The 16,113-nt window shown below is 48.5% G+C and overlaps 1 protein-coding gene across 1 annotated transcript in view; it reads right to left on the reverse strand.

Moving 5' to 3' along the window:
* Window positions 1–398: 398 nt before the first annotated feature.
* Window positions 399–16,113, reverse strand: part of SHC3 (SHC adaptor protein 3) — a 92,359-nt gene continuing 76,644 nt past the window's right edge. The window contains exons 11-12 of the mRNA XM_021694406.2: window positions 14,287–14,582; window positions 399–566 (exon numbers count right to left, since the gene is read on the reverse strand). Of these exons, the coding sequence (XP_021550081.2) occupies window positions 438–566; window positions 14,287–14,582 (425 nt within the window). The 3' untranslated portion in view covers window positions 399–437. The remainder of the gene's footprint in view (window positions 567–14,286; window positions 14,583–16,113) is intronic.

The following is a 16,113-nucleotide window of genomic DNA, read 5'->3' on the forward strand; positions in this document are numbered from 1 at the left end:
CCTGCTTGCTTCTCTTCCCCGAGTGGGGCTTACCAGGTAAAACCCGCAGGTAACACCTTCCTAGTGGAATTTCTCAGTAGAATGGGTCAGCTGAATTAAATTTTTGCCCGGACAACTACAGTCAAGCTTTTTTTTTTCCCATTAAAAACATACAGCACAGAACGTTAGTCTTACATCTTTCTTAGTCTTAAAAAATATAAATATAGAGGGATAATTTGTACAGGATGTATAGGTATGTACACCTTTAATATGCACATGAGAAAATCAGAACAAGTTTATGAAACTTGCACTTGACGGACACCTTCCTCCTGGGGATTTGGACGAGGCTCTGAGCCTGCGGGCAGTGGCCCGAGCTTCCGGAGTCCCCATGCCCGTCTCCCGGGAAGACCCAGGGCTCCTGAGCACTGGCGTGGGGTCAGGACAGGTTGGCTGGCGGGTCACAGGGTCTTCTCCACCGGCTGCTGGAGGCAGAGCTCACTTCCGGCCGAGACGATGGGCAGGCTGTTCTCCAGGTGGTGGTTGATGAGGTGGCTGATGCTGTCAAAGACCCTGTCCTTCGTCCGGATCTGGGAGAGACACAGAGGGCAGGAACACGTGACACACAGGCAGACGAGAGAGAACACGTGTTCGGAGCCAGCCAGACCACGGGGACCCGAGTGGCGCCTCCCCGGGGCCCCCACACTCTCAGAGACACATCTGCCGGGTCCCACCACTTCCGTCTGTTCACTGGGCCTGTGCCCTGGTCCCTGAGCTGCTACACTCCCAGTGTAGACCACCCTTGAAGAAGGCAGATGAGGCCTGGCCCGGAGCAATCTCCCAGGCTGCTCTGGATACCATCCCCCTCGCAGCCGGTTCTTTTGGCGGGGGGTGAGAGATGGGGCAGGGCGCAGGTGCGTGGCTACACCTGCTGGCCCTCCAGGCCCTTAGATGACCCTCATGATGGCTCTGGGATGCCCTGGGGGCCTGGCCTCTCTCTCCAGCCTTATTGGTAGAGGCCATCCCTGCCCGGGGGCAATCAGCTCTCCCCACCTTTCCCTCGGGGACTCTGAGGGCGCTTCTGTTCTCCTCCTCCCTTATCTGTCCCAGTATTCTCACTCCCACCCCTAACGTGACCCTCTTGCCTCTCCCTCTCTACCAACCCACCAATGGGATGTCTATCTCTGGGACTTCAGCCCTGACCTCATTCCCGCCCCCAGTCTATACTCCAGGTGGGCCCATCGAAGCCCCCAGGCCATCTGCTCTGGGCTCTACCAACAAAGGCAATAGCAGAAGCTTTGGAATGAGGATGTTTTCCTCTCCTGGGGTCCCACTCTGAGGCAGGCCCCCATTGCCACCAGTCTCTGTAAGCACCCAAGGGGCAGGGACCCTCTGGTCCATGGGGCTCCCAACTCCTGGGCATTGAGCCTCATGGAGGAGGCAACCTGATGGGCACGTTCAGAAAGAAATATTTTTGCAAGACTCTTAGGCATTTTTTCATTGAGGTTCTTTAATCTTCCCAAGTTCCTTAGAATTCCCGTCCTAGAAAGACCCCGGGGTGACATGGGCAGGCCCCTTTCTTAGGGGTGAGGGACACTAAGAACTCAGCTTGAGACTACTGTTGGGGTGTTGTCTTGATGTTGACTTCTTTTTCCCACTTTTTAGCAATTAATACTCATTTAAGTTCTGGGGCAACGGGTGAATGAGGATTTATGATGAGAAGTGTCTGAGACAGTAGCGTCCACCTGGGCTCACATCCAAACCACCTGAGTGCGTTCAGTAAGCCCCATGCCCAGGCCAGCTCCACCAGGAGCTCGGGGTGGGGCTCGGCCACCAGGGCGTTTCACAAAAACCCTGTGATTCCAACATGCCGCCCAAGCTGAGAGCTCACTGCTCAGCATCTTTGGAGTGTGTAGGCTGGCCGCCATAAACACACACACATGCAAATAAAGGCACACGGAAGAGGTAAGTGATATAAATTTACCGCCTAAAGAAGTAGGCCAGTTTACTCTATTCCCATAAATACTTGCTGAAACTCCAGTCTGGCTCCTGCCCAGAGAACCTGCAGCCCACAGAGCTATCTGTATGGACGGAACCCCCTGCTATGTGGTTCAAAAAAGAAGAAAGATCTGAAATCAATAATCTAAGCTTTAACTTCGGAAACTAGAGAAAGAATAAAAAAAAAATTAGAGTAGAAACAAATGGCATTGGAAACAGGAATCAATAGAGAAATCGATGATCTCAAAGCTGGTCCTTCAAAAAGATAAATAAAAATTAATAAGCCTCCAGCCAGGCTAAGAAAAAAATGAGAGAGGACACAAATTACTAATATCAGAAATGAAAGAAGGGCCATCACTATGGATCTTGTGGACATTAAAAGGATAATAAAGGAATATTAGAAACAACTCTAGGCCCACAAATTTGGCAACCCAGATAAAAATGGGTCCGTTTCTTGAAAGATACAACCTCCTAAAACTCTTAGAAGAAGAAAGAGACGGTCTGAATAAGCCTAGGTGTATTTTAAAAACTGATCAGTCATTGATAATCTGCCAACACAGAAAGCACTAGGCTTAGATGGGTTCATTGGTGAATTCTACCGAACACTTAAAGAAGAAATTGTACCAAGTCCCTACAATCTCACTCAGAAGACAGAAGCAGAAGGAATACTACTTAACTCACTCTTTGAGGCCAGTATTGCTCTAATATCAAAAGCAGACAAAGACATTACAGGAAAAGAGAACTACAGGCCGATATCTCTTACTAACACAGATGCAAAAATCCTCAACAAAAAATTAGCAAACTGAATCCAACAATGTACAAAAAGAATTACACACCATGACCGAGTGGGATGTGTCCTGGGTGTGCAAGGCTGCTTCCACATTCTGAAATCAATTAACGTACTCCATCACATCATTAGGCCTAAAGACAAAAAAACTGCATGATCAAATCAATAGATACAGAAAAGGCATTTAACAAAATTCAACCGATTCCTGGTAAAAATTCTCAATATACCAGGAATACAGGGGGAACTTCCTCCACTTGATAAAGACATCTACAAAAATCCTACCACTAACATCCTCCTTCATGAAAAGAAACTTGAACAAGGCCAGGATGTCTGGTCTCACACTCCTTTTCAACACCACAGTGGAAGTCCTAGGTATACAATAAGACAAAAAAAGGAAATAAAAGCAAAGATAGCATTTTCAACAAATAGTGCTAGAATAACTGGACATCCACATGCAAAAAAAAAAAAGAAAAGAAAAGAAAAAGAGCCTAGACCAGACCTTACACCCTTCACAAAAACGAACTCAAAATGGATCACAGATCTAAATGTAAAATGCAAAATTACAGAACTCCTGGGGTGCCTGGGTGGCTCAGTCGGTTAAGCATCTGCCCTCAGCTCAGGTCATGATCCCAGGGTCCTGGGATCGAGCCCCACATCGGGCTCCTTGCCCTGCAGGGAGCCCGCTTCTCCCTCTCCTCCCCCCTTGTACTCTCTCACAGTCTCTCCTTCTCTCTCTCTCAAATAAGTAAATAAAATCTTTAAAAAAAACCCTACAGAACTCCTACAAGATAACACAGGGGAAAGCCTAGATGACCGTGGGTTTGGTGATGACCTTTTGGATATGGCATCAAAGGCCTGATTCATGAATGAAAGAAATAATAAGCTGAACTTTATTAAAATTAAAAACTTTTGCCCCACAAGTGACACAGTCAAGAGAGTGAGAAGACGAGCCACAGACTGAGAGAAGATATTCACAAAAGACACATCTCATGAGCCGGTATCCAAAACATACAAAGAAATCTTTACACTAACAATGAGAAAACAAACAACCAGATCTCACCAAAGAAGATGTACAGATGGCAAATAAGCACATGGAAAGATGCTCTGCATCACCCATCATCAGAGAAACACAAATTAAAATGAGACACCACTACACACCTATTAGAATGGCCAAAATCCAGAACAATGACCACCCCACATGCTGGTGGGGATGTGCGGCAGGAGGAGCTCTCCTCACTGCTGGTGGGACTTGCCACTTTGGAAGATGGTTTGGTGGTTTCTTATAAAATTAAACATGTGTGAGGAGGAAGGTGTTGGTGGCTGAGGCTAGGGGGCAGGGCGAGCCATGGGAAGGAGTCTACAGGGCAGTGGGCAAGGGGGTGGAGCCCATACTTTCTGCTTTAGGCATGGTGGGCTCGAGTTGCCTGGGGAACATTTAAAGTAGGTGCCCGGCAGTTAGAAATACCATATAGAGATTGTACACTAACAAGTACACTCCACCAACGACAGAATGATTATATCTGTTCTCTTCCAAAAGGTCACACCAGCTCGGGCAAAGCCATCCGACAGAGATGCTTCCTAATTAAAATCTGGTTCCATTGGAACAGGCTGCACACTCAGACCTGCTGCCCTTTGTCCAATGTCTCAGCTTGGGCTGGATCCACCGGTAGACCCTCCACCCCCAGAGGATCCAGCCCAAATACAACTAGCCCAAGTGGGATATAGACCCACCTAGCCACATTGCCTGGCCTCCCCCAGATTTGAAATTAAGGTGAAGTTCAGGTCCTTCCTAGACCCAGTGGACACAGTGCCAGAGAATGCCAGGCTCACATCAGTCCCCAGGGGCTGCAATGTCAAGAATCAACCTTGCAACCTTGTATGCCAATTGCTTACATCCTTCCAATCAATACCTCATCCCACATGAGCACTCATTTTCCCCAACAGCAGGAGGAAAATTTAGAAACTCACAAATAACTTAACCTCCCTTAAGACACTAAAAAAAGGAAGCACATTAACCCTGAAGCAAGCAGGAAAAAGGACATCATAAAGATTAAAGCAGAGATAAACAGAGAATAGGAATCACAGGAAATCAATGAAACCAAAAGCTGGTTCTTTGAAAAGACCAACAAATTTGACAAAGTTGGAGGACCCACACTTCCTGATTCCAAAACTGATTACAAAGCTACAGTCATCAAAGCAGTGTGGAATGGATATAAAGATTGGCATATAAGCCAGTGGAAAAGAACAGAGAGGCTTAGAAATGAACGCTGGCATATATGGTCAAGTGATTTTTGACTGCAGTGCCAGGAGCATTCAATAGGAAAGGGACAATCTTTTCAACAAATGGAGCTGGGAAGACTAGATCCACATACGAAAGAATGAAGTAACCAGAGCTAATGCCACATGCAAAAATTAACTCAAAATGGATCAAAAACCTAAATGTAAGACCTAATATTCTTAGAAGAAAACACGGGGCAAAAGCTTCAAGACACTGAATTTCCAGTGGTTTCTTAGATATGGTACCAAACACACAGGCAGCAAAAGAAAAGCCAGACAAATTGGGTATCATGAAAATCATAAAGTTTTGTGCATTAAAAGAACTATCAACAGAATAAAAAGGCAACCCACAGAATGGGGGGATAAATTTGTAAATTGTGCATCTCGTCTAATAAAGGATTAATATCCAGAATATATAAAGTTCTCCTAAAACTCAACAATGAAAAACAAACAACCTGATTCAAAAATGGGCAAAGAACTTGAATTGACATTTCTTCAAAGAAGATCTACATATGATCAACAAGCACATGAAAAGATGTTCAACATCACTCATCACCAGGGAAATGCAAATCAAAGCTACAATGAGATACCACCTCACACCTGTTAGGATGGCTACTGTCCCCAAACCAGAAAACAGCAAGTGTTGACGAGGATGAGGAGAAATTGGAACCCTCGTGTACGTACTGTTGGTGAAAATGGTGCAGCCACTGTAAACTGATGGTTTCTCGAAAAACGTTTGTTAATGGATTATCATATGACTCAGCAATTCCACTTCTAGGTGGCTACCTGAAAAGTTGAAAGCAGAGTCTCAAAAAGATGTCTGTATATTGTGTTAATAGCAGCGTTTTCCACATTAGTTAAAATGTGGAAGCACCACAGGTGTCCATCAAATGATGAATGGGTAAGCAACACGTGGTCCATCCACACGATGGAACCATATGCACGCTTGAAAAGGAAGGAGATCTGATACCTACTACAGCGAGGATGAACCCTGAGGACACAATGCTGAGTGAAATCGGCCAGGCACCAAAGGACAAATACTGTGTGATTCCACTCACGTGAGGTCCTTAGAGGAGTCAAATTCATAGAGATGGAAAGTAGGACAGAGGATGCCTGGTGCGGGGGGTGGAGAGAACAGGGAGTTATCTAATGGGGACAGAGCTTCGGTTTTGCAAGATGAAGAGCGTTCTGGAGATGGCTGGTGGGGGTGGTTGTATCCCACACACACACACTCCATACCACTGAACTCTACACTCAGCCTGGTTTCGGTGGTAAATTCTATGTTTTATGTATTTTACCACAATAAAAAAAATCTGAAAAGAAGGAAGAAAAAAATTGCCAAAGGATTTGAATAGACGTGTCTCCAAAGAAGATACATAAAAAGCCAATAAGCACCTGAAAAGATGCGTGACATTATTAGTCATCATGGAAACACAAGTCAAAATCACAATGGTGTCCCACCTCCTACCCACAAGGACGGCCAGAATGGAAACGGTGGACAATGACAAGGGTAGGAGCAGTGTGGAGAAATCGGAGCCCTTGCACGCCGTGAGTTGGAACAGAGAATGGTGCAGCTGCTTTGAAAAACCGTCTGATGGTTCCTCAAGTGACAGATTATAGAGTTAGCCTACAACCCAACAAATCCACTCCGAGGTACAGGTCCAAGAGAAATGGACACACACGTCCCCACAGAAACGTGGACATGATATTTGCAGCAACATTGCTCATAACAGCCTAATGTTCATCGGCAGACCCGTCACAAGTAAATGTGGTCTGTCCGTAGGTGGCACGTTACTTGGCCACAGGAAGGAACGAGCTGCTGACCCACACTACGACATGGATGAACCTGGAAAACACCGCACTCGGGAAAAGAGGTTAGTCACAAAAGTCTACATAGTCACATGATTCTATTCCTAGGGAAGTCCAGAAGGGAGAACATGGAGATGCTAAGGGACTAGGGGCTGCGAGGCTGGCGAGGTGACGGACGGACGCTGTCGCGTTCCTCTCGCAGGTGATAATCGTGTTCCAAGTCGACTTCGGTGATGGATGCACACATCTGTGAGTATACTGAGGAGCACTGAATCATACACTTGAAACGGGTGTGCGTGTGCATCATATCCCACTGAGGCTGTTTTTAAAGCCTCTGTGTCTATCAGTTTATAGAAAATGTGGGGGTCAGAGAAGCAGGGAAATGAAGCCACAGGGGGACACAACAACCCAAATCATACTGTGGGATATTCTACAGACAAATACATGTCTAGTCACTCAAACAAACCACTGGTGTCGGGGGAAACGGAAAGAAAATAGAATAAGATGCACCACGTGGACCACGTTTGAATTCTGATTCCAACACACGTACTATACAAAGAACGTCTTTGAGATACTCAGGGCAATTTGAATATGTGAAGTCACTATCTTTAGCTTCGTCGGCTATAACAATGCTGTCGTGTTGTTGTGGTAGGAGACCACGCTGAAGTACTCGTGAGAGGGACGGCAGGCCGCCTGGATACGCTGTCGAAAGCTCTGAGGATCTCCTCCCTCCCCTCGCTCTCCATCGCCTCTCCTTCCTGAATGAACAATCAGTCCAAACGCCAAGGAAGACAGATGTCTGTGCTTCAGGTGGGGGCGCCCCCAGTGGCCCCCCACGGGACACCGGAGTCCAGGCTGAGTCAGGAGCGAGCACGAGGCAGGTGTGGGCTGTCAGAGGCCCGATGGGCATCAGGGCTGGGAGGGGGTGGTCAGAGCATGCTCAGGGGGACAGGGAGCCCACGGGGAATGGCTGCGCCGAGATGCTGCCGCCCCACAGGGTGAGGGTGGCATCCGCGAGGGGAGGGGCAGTGGCTGTGGTGGGGGGGGCATGTCGTGCAGGTGAGTTAACCAGAGAGAGGTGAAAATACTATGGCTAAGGGGTCAGGCTTCTTGTTGTTGGAGAAGAGAGTTACAAATGTAGAAAAAGAAAAAAGTAGGATGAACTCTGCGATATCAGAGTGGAATTGGAAGAATTATTGTGAACATATGATTTCTAACACATGGAGACACAGAAATGCACACAGATACGCACATGTGTATGCATGCCCGTGTCTGCACCAATCTGTCCATCTTGAGCTGCAGGTGCTCCACACCCCCAAGTGCAGATCTTGGTCTCCCTATGAAAAAGAGCCAGGCCGGGGTTCCTTCAGAGAAGTGGCTGATCACAGGACTGCAGCAGAGGCCATTGTGTATTTGAAGGAAGAAGGTACAAAAGAATGAGGCCACATCAGAGGGGCACTGAAACCCACTCAAAGGAGCAGGAAGCAGATAGGGCAGCTGGTGCTAACCCCCTGAACCACACAGGGAGCCGTCAGTCCACACGGGTGAAAACGAATTCATTAGCAGGGTGAAAGTTTGGTTGGATAGAGGGTGTATACGAAGCTTCACTGTGCCTCCCCCCGCAAATATTTTATAATTACAAGGGAAGGAGAGAGTCTGCAGAGGAGAAGCCGGACCAAGGTCCCTTCGTCCAGCCTCCAGGTGAACGCTCGCGAACACCACTTCCTGGGGCAGCTGGGCGGAGGGGTGCAGGAAGGCAGAGCAGGTGGTGGCCCCTCGGGGTGGAGAGCCGATTCTGGTAGCTGAACGGGACCCCGGCTGTGAGTGCACGACACTCCCATTTGTACCCGGGGCGATGGCGCATTGGAGCAAGGTAGCCTCAGATCATTCCGAAAAAGAGAGCTGTCCTCTCAGAAAATATCCTCCCCACAAGTGGATGGGGTGAAGCGAGATCAGAACAGCATTAGTAAACTTTGCAGCGAGTAATAGGTACACAGGAGTTCAATACTCTTGTCTCTACGTCTGTGCATTCAGAAAACACAGAAGGTGGGGATGACAGAGCGGGAGGATGGGGAGGCGGCACGGAAGGGACGGATGCTGCTGGACCAACACAGTCTCTGTATGTTTACATGCACAGAGACGACCTAGAAAAATGGAAACACTTGTCAAAAACTGAAAAAGAGGCTAACCTTTCATTTTTTCAGAGGGAACATCAAGAAATGACCCCGTAAGATATGAAATCTCTGAAGAGCCTCTTGAGCACCAGGAGGGCACCTGCAGACAGAACTTGGTGCACCTGCCGCTCGGGATTGGGGTCGGATGGGGTGAGCGGCCCGGGCTGTCGCTTCCCATCAAAGTCTCGTAACGTCTTGCTCAGTTATACTTTGCAGGTGTTACATGATACAAAGTTAAAAGACATGACGGCCCTACCCACCAGCTGCAACTTGCATGGCTCTCGTGTCCCCTGCAGTCAGGTCCGTGTGGGCCCAAGAGTCCCCGGCAAGGCCACCGACAGCCCTGCTCTCTCCACCCCTCTCTCCTCCTTGGAGCCCCCAGGTTAACAAGGCAGACCCGGGAGACAGAGGCCCCCCAGGACCCGAGTCACCCAACCAAGGACCTGGGGGGAAGAAGAGCCTCCTGACACACACCCAGCTCAAACCAGTCATTTGTCAATTCAGCATAGCCTAGTTGGCCTGAGACAAAGGGAATTTTAAAATAACAAGGCTTTTTTAAGTGGAGGGATAGGGCAGATTTGTTTTCTTAATTACTCTCAGAATAAAATAAAATCCTAATAAATGTGGGGTGTTGGACGGTTGGCATTGTTTTGTGATTTCCCAAATGCAAAGCCAGCTTGTGCTTTTCTAAGGTGCCACGCCCCGAGACCACGTTCGGGAAGCCCACGGAACACCAGCCACGGTGCAGGTGCCTCTCATTTGAACGCAAGCACGTGCCTGCCCCGCTCTGCTGGCCCTTCCCGCCAAAGGGACGAATCCAGGACGGGGGCCTCAGGGAATATCTTAGGCTCAAGAGGGCTGACTGAATGATGGTGAAGGTGTTGCAGAAGAAACCAGCGCTCCAGACTCCACCTCTGGAGCCGCTCCTGCAGAGCCTGGTGCCGGCGTCGGCCCAGCTGCGGCCCCACACCTGCCCGGGACTCAGGAGCCCTGCCACTGCCCTCCTCGTGCCCCGAGGTTCCAGCGACCCCAGGAGCCCCCGTCTTGCACGACCAGTGTGCAGTGGGAAGGCGCACAGGTTGGTGTACTCTGCAGTAAATTTAGACTCAGAACTGTTTTGCATCCTTCTTTCTCTGAGTAATCTGTTCTGCCAAGTTTCCCCCTTTATAGTCAGGGACCAACCAATTACCATGAAAATCAGATGAATAAATATTGAAGAGAATGTGTTCATCGTCTATTTTGGTGTCCTAACAGCAAGGAAGCGACATTACATTTGTGATTAAGTCTTTCTCAGCTGAAGCCCTCCTCCACTGGATCAATTAAACTAGATCAGCAGATCCAGCAAAAAGCCTCCCAAAAGAACAGTTATTAGGAGGTGGGACTTACAGTTTTTCTCAGCGGCACTACAGACTTCTCCTCCGAAATTAAAGCTGTGTGGACAGCACAGCCTGGGGTCGGGCTCGCTCCAGCACCTGGTGTGAACTCACGGCCGCAGCCTGGCCCCCCCCGACCTGCGGCACTTTCCTGCCCCCCGTGCGTGTGTGAATGGTAGTGGTCATACCTGTCCTTCCTTAATCATCCTTGTGTCTGTAAGGACTGAGTAAATAAAACATTAACTGTCTTCGCTCTATGAGATGGTACAATTTAGGTAAACTATGAACTTCTCATCCTTAAAAAATACCTGAAGTTTCAATTACAATTTTTATCTTTTCACAGATTTGCTTGGGTATTTTCTTTCAGAAAACAGAGATGCATTAGTAGCAGCCCTTGCAAATGGAAATCGCTCTGCACAGATTCTGTTTAGAAAAGCTTATCTGTGATGACATCCCCATCAGTAGCTCGGCCCCCTTAGCACCATGTGGACTCTGGGGCTCTCAGCTCCCGCGAAAGCCCCATGTCCCTCTGTGCCTCCTTCACCTGCCACATGCATGTCGAGCACCCGCTCTTCTAGGTGCTGGGGTAGCGCGTTGACTAGGGCTGCTCGCCTCACAGAGATGACAATCCAGGGGGGAAAACCACTTAATAAGCAGGTTAGCAAATAAATGAGCGCCCGTTTGTGATAAGGGCTTCAAGGTGAAAATAAATCACGGTGCATAAATAGGGGCCCTCCAGGGGATTCTATGTGAGATGCGACGGGGAGGGAAGGCTTCTCTGATCCGGGGTGAGCCTAGCTTGTTGTAAGAGGTGAACATAACCCTATAATGTTGACACCCCAACCAGATGCGTAACACAAGCAAAAGGCAGCAAAGACCATGAAGACCAACCTCACTTAGGAAGCACAGCTGGAAACACCCTAAAGTTAGTGTTAGATCCCCAAATCCAGCAACGCAGCTCGTGAAGACTATGTCAGGACCCAGCAGGGCTCATGCCAGGACGTAGCATCAGAAAAACCTGCCTGTGCAAATCCCCATGTTCACGGACTCAAGAAAAGACATCATTATTACATTATTTCAGGCGATGCTGAAGAAGCATTTGATAAAATCCAATATCACAAAAGTAATTAAGAAATTAATACATACAAATTCCACACAAGCAGAGGGTGCGTTTTGTAACAGGTTCTTGGCCATAGCCCAGGTGTCAAAACCAATGCCTGGATTTGGTAGCTATTCGGTGCACCATTGTGCAGTGAGCGAATGAATGAGGGAATGACATCCTTTGGGCTGATGAAGACAATCTACCCAAAGCTTGCATCATTCTTAATGGAACAAAGCCTCCAACAGCCCCTTACAGGCTGGGAACAAGACAAGGGCGCCCTCTCCCGGTCAACGCCCAAGGGCGCCCGGTGAGCGCGGTGGGGCGAGACCATCCCGCAGGGTCGGAGGCAGGAAGGCAGGAGACATGGCTGTTGGTGTTTGCCATGGCACGACCACTGTTCTGGAAAAACCTCTGCAATCAGCAAGATTTCTGGGCATGAGATCACACCACATTCCTCTCCCTGCAGCAATCATCGTTGGGAAAACGTAACCAAAATAACACACCACTTACAAAATTAAAACCAGACACTCTAGGAAGGAACCAAACAGAGGAAGCACAGGAACTTCCTGGAGAGAATTTTTAAATTCTAACAAAGGACATCTTAACACTAAATGAGTAGAGATCATGCCATGTTCGTGGATGTGATGATTTAATGCTAAAAACGATCAGCACTCCCCTGAAACTCATCTGTAAATTCAACGCCAGTCCTACCAAAATCATGCATTTTCGGTGCCTGGATAAACTGACTCTGGAACCAGAACAAAGAGGAATAAAGGTCTGAGAAAGCTACACTAGAGAACACAAAAAGGAGTTTCAAGAGGAAGGTGTTAAGCCAGATGTTTCAAAGCCATAATGACCAAACGGCGTGGTACTTGTACCAGGACTGAATGGTCAGCTGGACAGAACAGGGCAGACACTTGAGAAACAGCCGGACATGCAGAGCGCAGAGTGCGTCACACAAGGACCATCCGTAATGACCCAACGTTGGCTCACTGCCTGGAGATCTAAGCAACGTGGGGTCCCTATCTTAGGTCATCTTCGAAGTACCTCTAGTGAGAATTAAAGCATAAATGTGAAAAATAAAGCTTTCAAAGCCAAACGAAGAAAACATAGAACACAGTATGTTTGTGACTGCAGGTGAGGAAATCTTCTAAAACTCAAGACCGTAAACCTTTATAAAAGGGAATCTTCTATTTGGTGGAGAACATCACGGACAAAATGATCAGATATGTGAAAAAGTGGGAGCATTCATATGGAAATTCTATGTCTGAGAAACTCAGCAGAAGGGTCCAGGGAGACGATCAGAAGAGAAGCATGGTGGAACGGTGGGAATGTGACGTTTCCAGGAGGAACCTGTGGACGCGGGGTCGAAGGACGACACAGCCAACAACGGAGACACGCTTTCCTCCTTGCCACATGCCCCAGATGCGCCATGCTGGGAGGACGACACGAGGAGGAGGAGGAGGAGGGAAGCCTGTGTTCGGCTGCCTCGCCCCCAGTAGCCCAGCCATTCCGGAAGCAAACACAAGCCCCTGGTAACACTATACGCACATCCTGTGAGCAAGAACCCCAGTCCTAGGATGTGCCCCAGAAAGACCATCATGGGGAAACACGCAGGAGGCTTCCTAGTGCCTTCAGCCCTTCCTGAGACATTTCCACAAGTGACGCGTGGCCGCGGACAGGGGACGCCCGGCAGCCCAGCCAAGTGACGATTCCGCGTGTGGAAAGCACCACAGACAGATCTCAAAAACACGTGTGGAGGGAAAAATGAACGAAATGAAATGGGACTTGAGGGGCACTATCATGGTTGCAAACTTCTAAGATGCACAGACACACAGTATCTATTTTCCCCGACGTATATCTGTGGGAAAAATCCCCACGACCACCGAAGAAGGTGGGTTGGAAGGATTCACATTACATTCCCAGGGAGGGGTCGTCCAGGTGCAGAGGGGAGAGGGGGCACAGAGCCGAGGTGTAGACACCTGAAGCCGTAAATTAGGTCCGGTCCCCCGCCACCAAAATAAATTAAATTGTGTTCAAGTCCAACCAAAGACTGAGGCTTCGTCCCTACCTGTCAATCAGGACAGGCAACGTTCTTAGCTACTATTTGATCACGTTACCTGCATCTTTGTTTTCACTGGATAACAGGTTTTAAACAACAATCCTGGAATTTATTTAACGGTTCAGTTAATGTCATTATATTTATTCAAGTTAATAATTCTTGGACTGTGCCAAGATCAAGTCGAATCTCTTTATTGGCTGGAGGATGGGAAGTGCAGGCAAACCCACAGAGCTCTTAGACGCAACCGTGCTGCCAGGAAAGGCCAAACTCACTGTCACGAGGTGTGCCTTCCCCAAGTGGGAAAGCAAGAGGCTAATTAATAGGGGCTTTATGTAGGGCCTCATCACGGCGTGCACTCTAGGAACACAAACTCGGTGACTCAACTTCTAGAGATACTTGAGGTAAATACTGAAAGCCCAGGACCCCTGCCCTTCTGCATCCACTAAGAATGTATTGGACAGGAAGACTTTCTCAGTATTTGTATGTATTTATTGTAAAGGACATCAGCGTTAAAGCTGGAAACTCATGCCTCGTGATTTTCCAAGCGCGAGCCCGGTGCTGGCCTGAATTCACAAGCCCTCTGCACCTGGGCTCCCGGGTCCCGGAGGAGTGGCCGCCAAGACCTCAGCCGGTCCGCATGGGTAGTGGAGGGAAAGTGTGGTCACCCAGCACAGAGACCAAGGGGAGACTGTTGTCAGGAGGCAGGTCGTGTCCCGCCCCGTGCTCACCGTGCCTTCCGGGTCCACGAGCAGCAGGTGCTTGGCCTGGCCGTTGTGCATTCCCGTGAGGACGAAGGAACCTGGGTTGGTGGCGCTCTTCCTGACCAGGAAGTCCCCGTCGTTCTTCAGCAGCCCCTCGGCCTCCTTCCGGCTCATCTCCCCTTGGTACCAAGGCTCCCCTTCCAGCTCCACCAGCATCTTGGCATCTGGGGCTCTGGGGGTGATGGGGCTGATGCACTCCACCGAGGCTGCTTTGCTCAGCGCAGGCCCCAAGGACTGGTTCCTGAGAGCATCTTCAAAAGGTTCTGTCAACAACAATCACCAGAAACAAGTGAACCCCAAGAAGAACAAATGACAGAATGCTCAACATGATCGATGGAAATGCCAAGGCAACTTGCCCCAGAAACAAACCTACAGAAAAATGACTGGCTGGTAATATTAACCACAGCCCAAACCTTGGCATGATTTTCTGACGAGTCTGCCTTCCCAAGACAGCAGGGCGCTGTGCCTCGCACCAGGGATTCAAGCACACCCTCTGTCTAGCCAGCCAGAATGACTTCACTTCTGCACACGGCACCAGGCCATGCGTATTGCAGGCCATCTACTTCTTCTGGAGCGTCAGCCAGCCTTTTAATAAATCTGTTTTCTTCTGAATGAAAACCTGCCAATGCTAATGGAAATACACGAACAGGAAGATAATCTGCAAAGTTAGATTTAGTGCAAAACCTATACCCAACCATCAGATGTTTGTTTCAAAATTCTCGCATCAGGCCGATTTTTAAAAGAGAAGAAAACTGACATTTTTCGGGGCTCTTTTGTGTGACTTGCCCCAGGTCAGGAGTGCCACCTCGCCTTGGCCTTTGCTTGTTCCTCTGTGGAAAAAGGCTCTTTGTGAGTGTCTGAGCTCGAGCATGACTGCACGCCCTTCAGGACACACTTCCCACTGAGGGCAACAGACAACAGCAGCACGAAAAGTCCCCAGGGACACCTGATGAAACCCCAGTTCTCCACTTTCAAATGAGGTAATATGTACAAAAGCGCTCGAAAACGCACACGGTGCCGCAGAGCGTAAGGTGTGAGGATGGAGACACGTTGCCAAGCAGCACAGTGCCTGTACCCTGGGAATGGGTTGGCTCTCTCCTGGGCACAACTACGTCCCCAGATCCAACACTGCTCCTGGGATGGAGTCCATACCCACAAATATTCAACAAATGCTCTAGAAGGAGACCAGTTGTTAGTAGAGGACGGGCAGGGGTCAGGTGAATAAATGAAACCCAAATCAGGGCATTTTGATACTTGTTAAATTGTTCACAAATCTGGGAATAAAAGCAGGTTAAAACTATTGCCTAAAATTAGATTTTCTCTTTTTATCCTATTTCTTCCTGATTACCTGGAGTAGTTGAAAAGTTTTGTTGTAACATTTCTATACCATCACCACCACCACCATCACTATGAAGACCATCACCACTGTCACCATCATCACCCTCATCATCCCATCACCACCATCATCGTGACCACCATCAACATCACCTTGCCACCACCATCAGCGTTACCACTACCATCACCACCACCATCACCATAACCATCACCATCATCATCACCACCATCACCATCATCATCACCATCCTCACCACCATCACTACCATCACCTTTATCACCATCATCATCACCACCACCTTCATCACCATCATCATCACCATCCTCACCATCATCATCACTATCCTCACCACCACCACCCTCATCACCATCATCATCACCACCACCACCTTCATCACCATCATTACCATCCTCACCACCATCACCATCATCACCATCATCCTCACCACCACCACCCTC

This window comes from Neomonachus schauinslandi, chromosome 13 (genome assembly GCF_002201575.2).
Source record: "Neomonachus schauinslandi chromosome 13, ASM220157v2, whole genome shotgun sequence".
In the NCBI taxonomy this organism is placed as follows: Eukaryota; Metazoa; Chordata; class Mammalia; order Carnivora; family Phocidae; genus Neomonachus; species Neomonachus schauinslandi.